The 15,198-nt window shown below is 42.8% G+C and overlaps 1 protein-coding gene across 3 annotated transcripts; it reads right to left on the bottom strand.

Moving 5' to 3' along the window:
- Positions 1–87: 87 nt before the first annotated feature.
- Positions 88–15,198, bottom strand: TIPIN (TIMELESS interacting protein). Of its 3 annotated transcripts, none has more exons than XM_081965233.1 (8): positions 15,087–15,198; positions 11,037–11,189; positions 9,288–9,381; positions 8,085–8,160; positions 5,927–6,049; positions 5,757–5,820; positions 1,945–2,148; positions 88–538 (listed from the first exon to the last, which is right to left on the bottom strand). In XM_081965233.1, exons 2-8 carry the CDS (start codon positions 11,164–11,166, stop codon positions 408–410), a joined length of 822 nt encoding a protein of 273 aa, XP_081821359.1. In that variant the 5' UTR covers positions 11,167–11,189; positions 15,087–15,198; the 3' UTR covers positions 88–407. The 3 variants fall into 3 exon arrangements, with proteins under 3 accessions (XP_081821359.1, XP_081821357.1, XP_081821358.1); XM_081965231.1 differs by lacking the exon at positions 15,087–15,198 and adding an exon at positions 14,209–14,318; XM_081965232.1 differs by lacking the exon at positions 15,087–15,198 and adding an exon at positions 13,681–13,699.

Raw genomic sequence — 15,198 nt, 5'->3', positions numbered from 1 at the left:
TCCAAAAGGTGGAAGGCAATCATAGCTTTTAACCAGCAATTACAGCATTAGAAGATTTTTTTTTTCAGGTTGAAGCTTATATATTAGTTCTGGTTTCCAAGATTTATTATTTTCATTTCTAGTATAAAATATGGGCAATTACAAATATTTCACAATGGGAAAGTTATAAAAGATTTAAATTGTAGAAATATAGCATCATTTGACTTTTATGTATAGTTTTCATTAACGTTTGCGGTACAAATGTTGCTTTAAAGCTTAAAATGTTCTTCCTCTGAAATGAAAACACTTCTTTAAAACGCTGGCATAACAGAAAACACTAAAAATTATAGTAGCTGCCAAATTAACCAGCCCTGACATCTAAAGTTGCAGTAAAAACAAAACTCTGCTGAAATTCCCATTCCACAGAACTAAAAAGTCACTTGCTCTGTACTACTTTGCGTGTCCTCAGTAGCTTGAAAAGGAACACCAGCTTGGTCTATGCAGACCTCGTCCTTCTCCTGAGCTGTAATGGTGCCGTCTTCTTCATTTGTAGGCAACTCTAAAGGAAAGAAAAAAAGTTGGCATCAGCTCTTTTCCTCTAACATACGTTAATTATCATGGCACAGTTTTCCAACTGGTCAATTGCTTCATGAGTTTTATGAAGTGAAAAAATTCTCTTTAGTAGAAAATGGGAAATAATTATCACTCAGGGATCAACTTGCAGAAAACACTTGATTTAAAAAAAAACAATGCACATACTGATAGGCAAATACTGATCATTACAGATTTCCATGGAAGACTATAGCCAAATCCTATCAGGCTCTGCCAGAGTTCTCAAAACAGAATCTTGCACTGTTTAAATAACACAGAATATAAGAAACCTTGAGGTGTTTCTCTGTTCCCAGCTTCATCCGTTGGGTGGCTAGAAGTCCCCAGTGCCCAGGAAGGACTCGGAGAAAAAAGTTTGGGGCCAAAACTACATAGGGGATGAAAGCCCAAGTAAAATTTCAAGATGACCCATTTGGTGTAGGGGGAAAGGTAATGGATCAGAAACCAGGAGATCTAGTCCCACCATTTGGGGGCCTTGAACCTCTAGGCCAGGCACTCTCCCTCAGCCCTAGGAAGGGGGCAATGGCAAACCACTTCCGAAAAGCCTTGCCAAGAAAAATGATCTCTGAAAATTGGACACAATTTAACAGAAGAAACACTTTCAACACAGTTAATTACTTACGTATGTAGTAAATTTCCTCTTCTGCCATATTGAAAACAATTCTTGGAGCAGTGCACCCAATAGCTGGGATGGCTGTTATCGGATGAACACTGGTTTACAGGCCAGGCAGTTTGGGGCAGCCCTCCTGCATTTTTGCCAGGAGTTGAGAAATACCGTTGTAAACTGATTTTCTCCAAAAAAAGGGGGGTGGGTGGGGCTGCCTTAATAAACCACAGCAAGGTTGGCTCTGGAATTCTGGGAGTTGAAGTCCACAGGCCGTCAAGGGGCCCCAGCTGTCCACCCTTGATTTAAACACACACTACAATTGACCGACGTGAATCTACGTCTCCCAACAATGCGGATTAAGAAGCCTGCATTTTTTTCACTGCTGTCGTGACTCTCAAATGTCACCATTAAGCAGAGATTGGGTGCCCTTTCTCAAAAATCAAATTAAATGAGAAGCGTCAACTTTCAACCACAGCCTGAAGTGGTGAATTCTAGCAACACAAATATGAAAATTCCCTGCAGCCAATGTTATTGAAGTTCTACTTATTTAAATTATTATTATTTAATAATAATAATAATATTAAAATTACTTTTTACCCTTCGACATTCAGGAAAGCAGCTTTGGGGGGAGGGAAAGAGGAGCCTCTCTAGGTTTAAATGGTTTAAAATGGTGACTTTTGAGGAGGAACCTGAGCATCCTGGTGTCCCCCAAATGCCCCGGTCTTTCCCAGTAGATACTTAGAGCTCACCATCGCTCTGAGACTGGCTGAGCTGGTTTTTGGCTTGTCTTCGTTCAAGGGCTCTTTGTCTGTTCCTTTCGATTCTCTGCTGTTGCTCCTCGGTCAGGGCAGGACTTAAAGATGGAGAACCAGATTCTTTGGGGGTATTCTGCGTTTCGGGAAGGAAAACTGGTTCCTCAGCGGCTGGGCTTAGTCTGTTGTTCTCATCTTCACCTGTTTTAGATGGAAGAGTATCACTATTCATCAGTTATCAGCAAGGCCAGTATTCCTCAATGGTAACAACTTGAAGCTGTGTGGACTTCAACTCCCACAATTCCCCAGCCAACTGGCTGGGGAATTCTGGGAGTTGAAGTCCACACAGCTTCAAGTTGTTACGGTTGAGAAACGTTGATCTAGGCCAGGGGTCTCCAACCTTGGCAACTTTAAGACTTGTGGACTTCAACTCCCAAAGCTGGCTGAGGAGCTCTGGGAGTGGAAGTCCATAAGTCTTAAAGTTGCCAAGATTGGAGACCCCTGATCCAGGCAACCTCTACGGTTAAGCTGGACTGCTTCAAAAAAAGTCCTCCAGGGATCACTTCACCCTTAAGTCACATCTCATTGCTAGAAACGCCCAAATCAAAATGCCCTCTTTTGTTCATTTTTGTTCATTTTTTAAATGTTCATTTTTTAATTTATTGTTCGATCTGCATGGTTGCCCACCTTCTCTAAGCAACTTTGGAGTGGCCATACAATAAAAAAAACTAGTTGTAAAACAAACTTATTTACATACTGTATTTTTCAGAGTATAAGAAGCACTCCCCCCCCCCCCACCCAAAAAAAGTGGGTGGAAATGCCTGCATCTTATACAGCAAATGTTGCCAAAGCTCCGCCCACCTGCTGGTCTCCACCCTTCAGTCTCTGCCTCCCAGCAATTTGCCTCCTTGCAGCAAACAGCTTGGTCAGCTTCAGCACAGCCGGATTTAGCACAGGCAGCTGATTGGCGGCTGGATCTGCCTCCTTGAAAACCTCCCAATCAGCTGTTCCGGGCTGCAGGGATCGCCACCACCCATTGCCGCCTCCACCTGCCTTTTTCAGCCTCCACGCATCCCATTTTTAACCCGTTCCAGGCGCCGATGGGTGGCGGCGATCCCCACAGCCTGGAACAGCTGACTGGGAGGAATTCCGGGAGGCAGATCCAACCACCAATCAGCTGTTTGTGCTTCAGGCTGTGCTGAAGCTGACCATGCTGTTTGCTGCAAAAATCTACAGAGGCAGATTTTTTTTCCCCTCCCCAAAAGCTAAATGCGTCTTATACTTCGGAGCGTCTTATAGTCCGAAAAATACGGTAATCATTGGAATTCGTACCAAAGCAACCACTGACTTATCGTTTTTCTTTCCTTGCAACCCAAATCCTTTCATAAATAAATGTATGGAGCCATCGCACAGAAATCTGATAACTAGACAGACACTGTCGGCAGGAACCATCGCATTAATGTGTGTGGCTACCTGGGGGATGTATTGTATTGCTTACAAATACAACCGACAATTTATCGCAGCCACATGTTTTGAAGAAAGAATAAAACAACTCCTTATAACAGTCTGAACAGTTTTCCCTGGCCTTCAATTGTTTGGAAATCAGTAACTGAATTTCTTCCCAATGCCAGTTTGCCTCTTGACATATACTCTCAAAGTCATTCTTAACCCAGTTTTGAAGAAATTTAATGAAATTCACCACTGTCCTAACCATTTCCAATATTTCTACCTATTACAGACATGAGCATTTTACGACCCTGGCACACATCCAGCTCTTTTGTCTGTTCCTGTCCAGCCCCAAGACGGTGGCAGCGAGGGGGCAGTGGCCCTCCACCTAAGTTTCTTATGTAGGAAAGTTAATTGCCCACCCCTGACCTGGCCAGATTCACTTAACAACCATGTTACTAATTTAAAAACTGCAGCGATTCACTCAACAACAAGTGAATCAAACAAGGCGGCAAGAAAGGTCATAAAGTGGGACAAAACTTACTTTAAAAATGTTTCGTTTAGCAACAGGAGTTTTGGGCTCAATTGTGTTTGTAAGTCGAGGACTACCTGTACTCCTTAGGAAGAAAGAAGTAGATGATTCTTAACCAAAATATGATAGCTGGGATTCTTGGGAAAAGTGATTCCAATTTATAGGGAAAGTGTCTGGTTAGGCTATACTGCAGTGATGGCGAACCTATGGCATGGGTGACACAGGTGGCATGCGGAGCCATTTGTCAGGGCACGCAAGGCTCTGCCCTGTCAGCTGGCCAGCGTGCATGTGCGTGCTGGCCAGCTGAGTTCACCCTTTTTTAAAGCCATTTTTCGCCCTCCCCAGGCTCCAGAGGCTTTATAGGAGCCTGGGGAGGGCGAAAACAGCCTCCCCCGGCCCCCCTGGAGGCGTCAGGGAAGCCTCCGGACAGTCCCTGAAGCCTTTGGAGCGCTCAAAACGATATTCTGAGCAAACCGGAAGTGACTTCTGGTTTGCTCAGAGAGTCGTTTTGAGTGCTCCGAAGGCTTCAGGGACTGTCCAGAGGCTTCCCTGATGCCTCTGGAGGGCCTGGGGGGCGGGGGAGGCTGTTTTCACCCTCTCCAAGCTCCTATAAAGCCTCTGGACCCTGGGGAGGGCGAAAAAAGCATGTAAAAATGGGGGGGGGAAGCGCCTGTAGTCTGCGCATGCGCACGGGGGGTCATGCATTGCATTATGGGTGCGGCACACCCAAACATGACCCCCCTGCGCTCCCCCCCACTTATGGCATGCGAGCCAAAAAAGGTTCGCCATCGCTGCTATACTGGAACTGGGATGGTTTTGCTCTTAGCTCAACAAAACATTTATTAACAAACACACACAGGTGTTTTATTTTCTAGGCTTACTCAATAGAAACTATAGGTAGTCCTCAACTTACAACCATTTGCTTGTTCAAAGTTACAATGGCACTGAAAAAGTGACTTCTGGCCCATCCCTGCACTTACGACTGTTGCAGCATGCCCAATAGTCACGTGATCGAATTTTGGACACTTGGCAACTGGTGTGTATTTATAGCAACTGCAGGGTCTCAGTCACGTCATGGGCCATTTGGGACCAGCCCAGCTGGCTTCCGGCAAGCAAAATCAACAGGAGAAGTTGGATTTGCTTAATGCCCATGATTCACTTAACCAACATGGCAAAAAAAAGGTCATAAAATCAGGCGCATCTCATTTAACCCCTAAATTGCTTAGGAACAGAAATCCGTGTTCATAAGTTGAGGTCTACCTATCCTCTTCTTTTAATGACCCCATAATCCCTTGCTGGGTGGAGTCTGGGCAACTGAATGGAGTTGAGTGTTTTAGTGGCCAGATGCCCTTCCTGTCACCAATGCGGAGTTTTGTTCAGCAGATATATTCTGGTAGTGCCCAGGGAGAGAAATATCTGCCTCTACCTAGGATTGAACTTACAGCCTCCTGATTGTGAGGGGAGAGCTCCACCTGAGATCTACCTATGCTACATGCTTGACATGAGTTCCTCAGTATAAATTCTCGTTAATTTTAACTGAGGACTATTAATTTCTAATAACTAAAGACTAAAAATCCTAGACCAGGGGTGTCCAAACTTGGGAACTTTAAGACTTGTGGACTTCAACTCCCAGAATTCCCCAGCCAGCTGCTGGGGAATTCTGGGAGTTGAAGTCCACAAGTCTTAAAGTTCCCAAGTTTGGACACCCCTGTCCTAGGCCATTATCATTTATTATTTTACTTATTATTTTATTGTTATTTCTCGGGGGCATTTACGTTTGGTCAATTCAAACGAAAAGAATCGAGTGCAAATGTTTTAAAGCCATACGTGCCTTCATGATTTCCGAAGTCTTCGTTCGAAAGAGGGAGATCAAGTCGAATTCTCTTTAAGGACGCCTAGAGGGGCAAAGGTAACGCTGTTTATCCCAGGTCAAGAGGTGTAAGCTTTCCCTTAAGTGTTTTATCTCCCCCCCCGCCCCCACCTAATCCCGTTAACACTCACCTGAACAGGTTTTTTATTTCCCAAGCTCTCTATTCTCTCCACAACGCTTTCAAACTGAAGTTGGGGGAAGAGGCGGTGGGCCCAATGCTCCATGTGCCTTATAAGCGTCTTCAGGTCAGCTGCCTAAATAAAGGAGAATACGTTTGACCAGTGCAGCAACAGGAGAATGGAGGGTCCCTTTTTAGTCTTCCCAAAGGCCAGGAAGAGCATTAAGCTAGGATGGCATTCAGCCCGGAGGCTGTTGGTCTGAGCTGGCACCTGGTGGGAAGGATTGTTTTCTTCTGATTTTTCTTGTTACTGTCTCTTTGAGGGCCCTGGGATCATTAGATGAGCCATGTCCTTCCGAGGTGGGTAAAACGAGGACCCAAATTGTTGGGGGGGAAAAGGCTGACTCTGTAAACCGCTTAGAGAGGGCTGTGAAGCACTATGAAGCAGTATAGAAGTCTAAGTGCTATTCTTGTTGACAAAAATGGTCCCTCTTCATTTTAATATTTAGTCAAGTAGTCTAAAAGCTGTTGCTATATGAGACATGTTTTTTAAATAAATAAATGAGACCTGCCTGTTGCTAGGATTTGTTCCGTTATTTAATTCAAAGGATTTGGTGGAAACTTCTTTATATGTATCGCGTAAAGCAGGGCTCCCAACCGTCGGGCAGCGGCCCATTGCTGAGCCATGAGCCATTCGGAACTGGGCCACCAAAGCGGCAAGGGAGCTCACACACAGACACTCACATTTCCAGTGCTGGACAAACCGGTTGTTACAGTATGTGATGTTTATATTACACCTACATTCACTGTCCTTGTGAGTATTTTTTCCCTCCTTAGCAGAAACTTGAGATGCTAGAAACGCCTTGGCTTTTCATCTGAATTGGACTGGTTCTTTTACATCGATGGCAATAATTATTTCTGCATTACGCATTTGAAGTAGAATAGAATGAATGAGCTGGGAGGGACCTTGGAGGTCTTCTAGTCCAGCCCTCTGCTCAAACAGGAGAACCTATACCATCTCAGACAAGTTGCTGTCCAGTCTTTAAAAAAAAAAACTTCCAGTGATGGAGCAACCCCAATTTCTAGAGGCAAGCTGTTCCTTTGGTTAATTGTCCTGACTGTTAGGAAGTTTCTCCTTAATTCCAGATTGCATCTCTCTTTGGTTGGTTTCCAACCATTGTTTCTTGTCCTGCCTTCTGGTGCTTTGGAAAATAAGTTGACCCCCCTCTTCTTTGGGGCAGCCCCTCAAGTATATGAAGAAAATGCAGCATTTTAGCCTCTCCCTGTTAGCACCACACCCATTTCTGACCGTTTAATAGCCTTAAAAACAGCACTTTTTCTGTAAGGTTAAATGCCGCAAATGCATTCAGAAAAGAACGTTTAAAACCTCACATTTTAAGATTAGAATGCACTTCTTCTTTTTTTGGTTTCTATTTTTAAGATGTTGCATTCAGATTGTTGTGTCTTGAGACTGCATTCAGGTAGTCCTCAACTTACAACAGTTCATTTAGTAATGACTTGAAGGTACAACAGCACTGTAAAGTGACTTATGACCAGTTTTCACACTTATGACCGTTGCAGCATCTGCATGGTCACCTGATTTACATTCGGATGTTTGACAACTGACTCATATTTATGACGGCTGCAGTGTCCCAGAGAATCAGGCAATCCCCTTTTCTGACAAGTGAAGCCCAGGAGGAAGCCAGATTCACTTAACGGCTGAATTACTAAGTTAACAACTGCTGAATTCACTTAACAACTGTGGCAAGAAAGGTCGTAAAATGGGGTAAAACTCACTTAACAAGTGTCTCACTTAGCAACAGAAACGTGGAGCTCAATTGTGATCGTAAGTCAAGGACTATCTGTAATGTCTGTCATTTCATTATTATCCAGAACATCTTTGTTTGAATAATTATTTTGCCTGTAGAGATTGGAGCCTCAACAGTTGCAGAAGTATAAAATCAAACAGAAAATACTTAAAATAATCAATTCTATATATGCACAACTACTTTAAATAAAGCTAAACAGCCTGGCATGGAAGCTCTGAAAATTTCAGCCAGTATATCGAAGACAAACTTCATCTTTGAACATTACAACTCTGACATATTTTAGACTATATATGGGTAGAACAACTACAAAAATCCACAAAATCTTTCTCAGCCATTTCTTACCTCGTGACCTTTACCTTGGAAGGTAACGTTGTCGAACAAATTGCACAAAGCTGGAAGTCCGCGCTCTGAAATCAATCTGCAAACATTAGAAGGGTCTCCAGTTACTTGTAAAATATCATAAATAGGTACGCCATCATCCAAGATCTTGAAAGAGGAAGTCAACACTTTGTGAGTCTTAGGCCTTGTCCAGCCAACAGGCTTTGTTGCAGAATTTACTTAAGTCAGGGGTGTCCAAACTTGGGAACTTTAAGACTTGTGGACTTCAACTCCCAGAATTCTGGGAGTTGAAGTCCACAAGTCTTAAAGTTCCCAAGTTTGGACACCCCTGACTTAAGTCCTTTAATCATCTTCCCACAACCTCACTCTGGAGGCCCAGCAGGGTTCATAAAGGAACAGTACATTTTGCCACACATAATTCCCAAATCAACACATTTTACACAAAAATTGAAATCAATCTTGACTTTTTTTTTTTTACAAAATACAGCTAATCCTCAATTTACGATCACGATTGAGCCCAACGTTTCTGTTGCTAAGTGAGATAATTGTTAAGTGAGTTTTGCTCCATTTTACAACCTTTCTTGCCACAGTTGTTAAGTGAATCTCTGCAGTTGTTAAGTGATTAACACAGTTGTTAAGTGGATCTGGCTTCCTCGTTGACTTTGATTACCAGAAGACTTACAAAAGGAGATTATATGACCCCCAGGACGCTGCAACCGTCATAAATATGAGTCATATGCCAAGTGTCTGAATTTTGATCACGTGACTATGGGGAGGCTACAATAGTCGTATGAAAAATGGTCATGTCACTTTTTTCAGTGCTGTTGTCACTTTGAACGGTCACTAAATGAATGGTTATAAGTCAAGGACTACCTGTAGAAACCAGATGTTAAGATCACAGGCACTTGAAAAAATCCATGAAGCAAGTCAGGGCAATCCCATAGCTAAATGTCAAGGAGTGAGCCCACAGGCAGCTTCCCAATACTCAGCGACAAAAGATGTTTCTCATAACTTTGGGAGGCACCAAACAGGTCAACAGAGAAAAATCATCTCTGTTCCAGGAGTTTGGCATGAAAACCATTTTCAAAATAGCAAAATTGAGGCTTGTGTAAAATATATATATATTGTTTGTATGTATGTATTTTTACATACATACATATAAAAATAGGATATGCACTACACAGAGAGTAAAAGATGACTACGTACCTTTGAGCATCTAATTTAGGTATTGGTCTTTTAAGAGCTTTTCTTGTGGTCACAGAAGAATCCTTGCTTTGGGTCAACTGATTTCCCTCTGGATCTGGTGAATGAAATAGAATCTAAATCTAAAAATAGGAACACAAATTGTACCTATAGGATTTTCGTTATGAATTGTTCACATTAGGAAATACATCTAGCTAAAATATATGTACGACCAAGAAGAGAATGCCAAAGGTAACATGATAGCCAATATTAAAAGAACTGAGACAGTGCTACTAGCAAGAGCAAATCAACTGCAAGTGGGCAGAAATGGTGTTGAAGATAAGGCATGACTTTTATCCACCCAGGCTCAAAATGTGTATGGCTCCTATAGGCACAACAGATAGTGACTACTACTTGAGTAAATATTAAAATGAAGAGAGACCATTCTTGCCAACAAGAATAGCACTTAGCAATAGCACTTACTTATATACCGTTTCACAGAGCTTTACATCCCTCTCTGTTTACAGAGTCAGCCTGTAGGCCCTAACAATCTGGTTCCTAATTTTATCAACCTCGGAAAGATGAATCAACTTTGAGCTGGGCAGGATCGAACTGCTGCCAGTCAGCAGAAGTCGCCTGCAGTCCTGCATTCTAACCACTGTGCCTCTACAGCTCTTATATGAACATGTCCTATCAAGTCCATATAGGAGAAGGCTGCTTAATCTTAAAAGCAGCTAAATGAAGAAAAAAAGCCTTTGCAATATGGTGGAAAGAAATCATGAGAATCCCTTGGACCCCTCAGAACCAAATAATTTTAGATGAAGTACAATTAGACTGCTAAATGAAAGAAAAGTTCGTGTCAGACTTATCCAAATCTGATCTCTTAGGGAAGTAAAACTCTCCACTCCGTTTGAAGTGAAAAGGCACTTTTACTAAGATTGCAGGAGAGCCGAGCGGAATCTAAAATTCCCGAGTGCCAATACAGAATTAAAGCTGAGGTGTTTGGGCTGGTAAAATTCCACTCTCGGGGACAAACGGCCTTGAAGATGTCAGCGTGCCCACACGAAACAGATTCCAAAAGACTCTGTTCTTCCTCAACTGTCAACCCCACCTCCCAATTTCCCATCATAAAGGTATTACAGCAAATTGCTCATTTGTTCCCTTACTTACTGGTTCGAATCCCAGTAAGGGTATGGCTAGCTGATGAGAGCTAAATAGCTTGAAATAGATCTATACTAGTTTCCCTTTATTTATTTATCAGCACAAATACAACACACATTCACACACACACACACACACACACACATCTACATACATACATACATACACACACACACACACACACACACACACACATATACATACACACAAACAATACAATACAATAGCAAAGTTGGAAGGGACCTTGGAGGTCTTCTAGTCCAACCTCCTGCTTAGGCAGGAAACCCTATACCATTTCAGAGAAATGGCTATGCAACATCTTCTTAAAGACGTCCAGTGTTGGGGCATTCACAACTTCTGGAGGCAAATTGTTCCACCGATTAATTGTTCTAATTGTCAGGAAATCTTTCCTCAGTTCTAAGTTGCTCCTTGATTAGTTTCCACCCATTGCATGCATATAATTATATATAAAATGAAATCCTCCTAAAATAACTGGTATTACTAGCATTGACCATTTATATGCATGTGTATTTTGGAGACACTCCCAACGAATATTGTAAGGCTTATTCACAAATAAATACATAATATTTCAATTGTCAAGATAATAGTTACCTCCATTGAGTAAGGCATCTTCAGCTGCCCCCCCTGGAGAGTCTGGGGGGAGGAGGGGCTGAAAGGTCTCATCGTGGGTGTTTTCATAATCAGGAAGATCAAACAAATTGTTTTCAACAGGATCTATCATGTTGCCTCAACAACGCTTAAAATCTGAAAATATCAATAAAAAAGAGGAAATATAAAGCTGAAGAGCACAATTCTGAAATCTTTGCAGAATTAAATGACATCTCAAAATTCAGCGATACCCAATTCCTACAACTGTTCTTCATGCTTTAGCCTTCAGTCCCCTAATCATCTTTATTGCATTTTTCTGCACTTTGTAGTCTCAACATCTTTTTTTTATATTGTGGCAACCAAAACGGGGTGCAGTATTCCAAGTGTGGTCTTAGCAAGGCCTTATTGCTAAGTGTTATTAACCCTTCATGTGATCCTGATTATATGACTGTTTATACAAACCAGAATTGTATTAACTTTTTTGGCGGCGACTGCACACGGCTGGCTCATGTTTAAGCAATTGTCCACTAGGACTCCAAGATTGCTCTCTCTCTTAGTGCTGTTTAGCCAGGTACTACCTGTTCTATTTTTCTTCTTGTGCCATACCTATCATCAGACATTGACGATCATGTTGGCAATCCTATTTTTAGCTGCATGAAAAAGTGCTGCTGAGTTTTGACCAACCAGTCCCTTAGGTTTTGAAGCCATGATGTCCTTCCTCTACTTCAGGGGTGTCCAAAGTTGGCAACTTTAAGACTTGTGGACTTCAACTCCCAGAATTCCCCAGCCAGCTCTTCTGGGAGTTGAAGTCCACAAGTCTTAAAGTTGCCAACTTTGGACACCCCTGCTCTGCTTGGACCTTGTTTGCCTTCAGTCTTCAATGGCTTTGATGATTTCCCTTTGCTTTTCCAGGCAGCTTGTCACCTCCTCATTTCTGAGGGTCAACCCAGCTGTTTTTTTGTCAATCTGTTCTATACCTGTGCGATATACATAGTATGTGCACGCACACACACATATACACACATATCTACGACCACTCAGCCTAAGCTACCAGCCTAAGCTTAAGGCAGGAGATGGCGAGTTGTAGCCAGGCCTTAGACATGAAATCCAGCTGGGGGACTTTGGGCCTGGAATGGAACAACTTGCCACAGCCAACTTGCTGCAGGAAAAATTTAACATCTCTATTTAATCATTTATTTTTATTTAATCATTTAATTAAAATAATTTTAATATTTGCCATTCCCATGTGTCATCTGGGTACAATCTTTGTGTCATCATATTTAACAGTTACATCATTTTAATCTATTTTTATCTTCCATTTATCTTTACATTTCAGTTGCCTTTTAATTCAACTCCTCCCCTATAATTCTGCATTCTTTTCCAAATTATTCAATTTTCTGTTTCTTTTTGTCTATATTCATTTTCTATCCACTGATAAAAACATCTCCGTATCTTATAACACTCTGATTCTTCCTTCTCTTTAATTGCCAATGTTAATCTGTTCATTTCTGCAGTCTAATATTTTTTTTAATTACCTCTCCCTCTGAGGGGATTTTTTCCCATTTTCCAATTTTGTGGAAATACAATTTTAGCTGAAGCTATTACGTGAATAATTAAATATACACTTTCTTTACCATATTTCTCTGGTAAAATATCCAACAAAAACTGTTCCAGTTTAAATCAACATGCTGCTGTATCATCCTTTCCCACACAAGCGAATTTTTGCCTAATGTTTTTTTGCCTCTGCACACGTCCTCCACATATGATAATATGATCCTGGTGTCTAGGAAATTTCTCCTGTTCTCTAAGTTGCTTCTCTCCTTGATTTGTTTCCACCCATTGCTCCTTGTCTTGCCCTCAGGAAAGATGGGAGACAGGACTACTGTGCCAGTGAAGGAAATGAATAAATAAAAATAAGTTACTCTTTCATGTAAAAGTGTAAAATGTAACACGAAGGTCTGAGACTCTTGGAGCTGTTTTTCCTGAATGTAAATTAAACACAAATGTAAGCAGTAAAGACAATACAGGATGACTTGCTAAAATTCCTTTGGCACTGAAGTACAGTAAAGTTAAGTCTGAAGACAAGGACACCAGTTGGTGAGATGGGAACATCTGCCACCTAAAATGAAATAAGGAAGTGGCACAGATGAGTTAAAGGGATCTGCAGGAAAAGTCAGACCGACCTCTTGAAAGGCGAATTAACTTCAAAGAATGACCTTGGAGGTGGGGAGGGCTCCTTCTCAGGCGTTGGGCGTAATGGTTAGAAAAGTATAAATTGTATTGATGAGCAAGATCACGGCACACCCTGGAAAGTAAATCAGGAAGACTGTAATGGGGTGGGGGGGGGGAGTGCCTGTCTGTCTCACAAGAACAAAGAATGCTTATCAACAGGAAATATGCATGTGTAAAGCTTGTAGCAATTCATGGGTAGCTGGAAAGCTGATAAAAAGTAACAGGAATTAGACAACTTGCAGACCTCAGCTAAAAGTTAGCAATAGAGGTGGCCTGCAGCAAATGGAATGCGCATTAGATAACTCCTGGGGCATTCATTAGCCAAAGCTTTGGAATGGGACAGCTAGAGAACAATAGAACAAATTGTAGAATTATTGCTAAAATGTTTATTAGAGGATATTTCTTATTATTTCACCTTGTCCCGCCTTCTCCTTTAGTGAAAATGTATAAAGCTCCCTGAATCCTTTGTTCTTGGCCTTTTGACCAGGAACCCTTTTCCTTGGAGGACTCCCATAAAGAGCAATCAGAAAACCTGCACCTCGTGTTTGGCGTCCATCATTGGCTTCGGCACCAAACTCAGACCCGAATTGGGGACAACAGTATTGCTTGAAATCTGTGTTTTTGCGCTCCTTGTACTCAAGCCATTGGGTAACCTCTATTCCAGTTCTTTGCAATAAACCTTTTGAATTTTGAACCAGATTTCGAATTGTGAGCGTAAGAATTGGGTTTTAATCTCTCAGGTCAGGAAAGAATGTCGCCCTGGAGTTGGCTCTCCTGGTGGCCTCCCATCCACGGACTGCCCGGGACAACCGGGGTTTCCCAAATGAGCCTCCTGCGCCAGAGAGAGAAGCCTCCCAGCTCCCGGGGCAGAGGATGCCCATCCACCCGCGCCCCAAATATCCCGCTGCCTCCCGAAAGGCTCCGCCATCCCGCTCCTTCCTACCAAGAGAGTCGCCCTCGCCTTCGCCGGCTGCCCCGGACGCAGTTGAGCCCGCCTTCTGCGCTGCGCTTCCGCTTCCGGAGCGAAGGAAAAAACCGCGGGAGCGCGGGAATCTTAGGCGGGCATCTCGCGTCCTCTCGCGAGAGGAGCCGCGGCACCGCAAACTTAAAAATGTAGAGCGGTCAAAGTGCTTCTCCCCCCCCCCCAAAGAAGCAACTAGACTTTTTTTTCTTTGAAGACGTTTCGCTTCTCATCCAGGAAGCTTCCGTTTCCCCCCCCCCCCCCATCCCAGTCAGAGCTGAGGAAGTTTCTTGGAGGAGAAGTGAAACGTCTTCAAAAGAAAAAACAAAGTCCAGTTGCCTCCTGAAAAAAAGTATCTTTGGGACAACCATGTCCTGGATGGCTGAGAATCTCCATAGCTGTAGAGAGAGGTCACGTTCTCTCAAACACCTTTTAAAAAGCAGGTCTTCCAACTTGGCAACTTTAAGACTGGTGGACTTCAACTCCCAGAATCCTCCAGCCACAACTTTAAGACTGGTGGACTTCAACTCCCAGAATCCTCCAGCCACAACTTTAAGACTGGTGGACTTCAACTCCCAGAATCCTCCAGCCACAACTTTAAGACTGATGGACTTCAACTCCCAGAATCTTCCAGCCAGTATAGTCCACCAGTCTTAAAGTTGCCAAGTTGGAAGACCTGAGTTTTAAAAGGTTGACATTCTGCAAAGTGGGTGGGCAAGAAACCAGAAAGAGGCTTGCTTAGATTGTGTCTGGGTCCTTTGGCCGGCATTGAAAAAATTAGCTGCAATGGAAAGGAGGCCACGAGGAAATCCCCAGGTTAAGTGAGGAAAAGCAACTTCAGTCCTGCTGTGAAAGCTCACCAGGAAACAAAGCAAACCCGGGTGCTGCAACCCAGGAAAAAGCAATGCTGTCCTTCACTACTGCAGGGGCGTCCTTCATGGAGATGCCACCCTCAGATACAAACGCCTTTCC

The sequence above is a fragment of the Natrix helvetica genome, assembly GCF_964273705.1.
Source record: "Natrix helvetica genome assembly, chromosome: 12".
NCBI classification, from domain to species: domain Eukaryota; kingdom Metazoa; phylum Chordata; class Lepidosauria; order Squamata; family Natricidae; genus Natrix; species Natrix helvetica.
The sequence above is the reverse complement of the archived record's forward strand: the minus strand, read 5'-3'. Positions and strand labels throughout refer to the sequence as shown.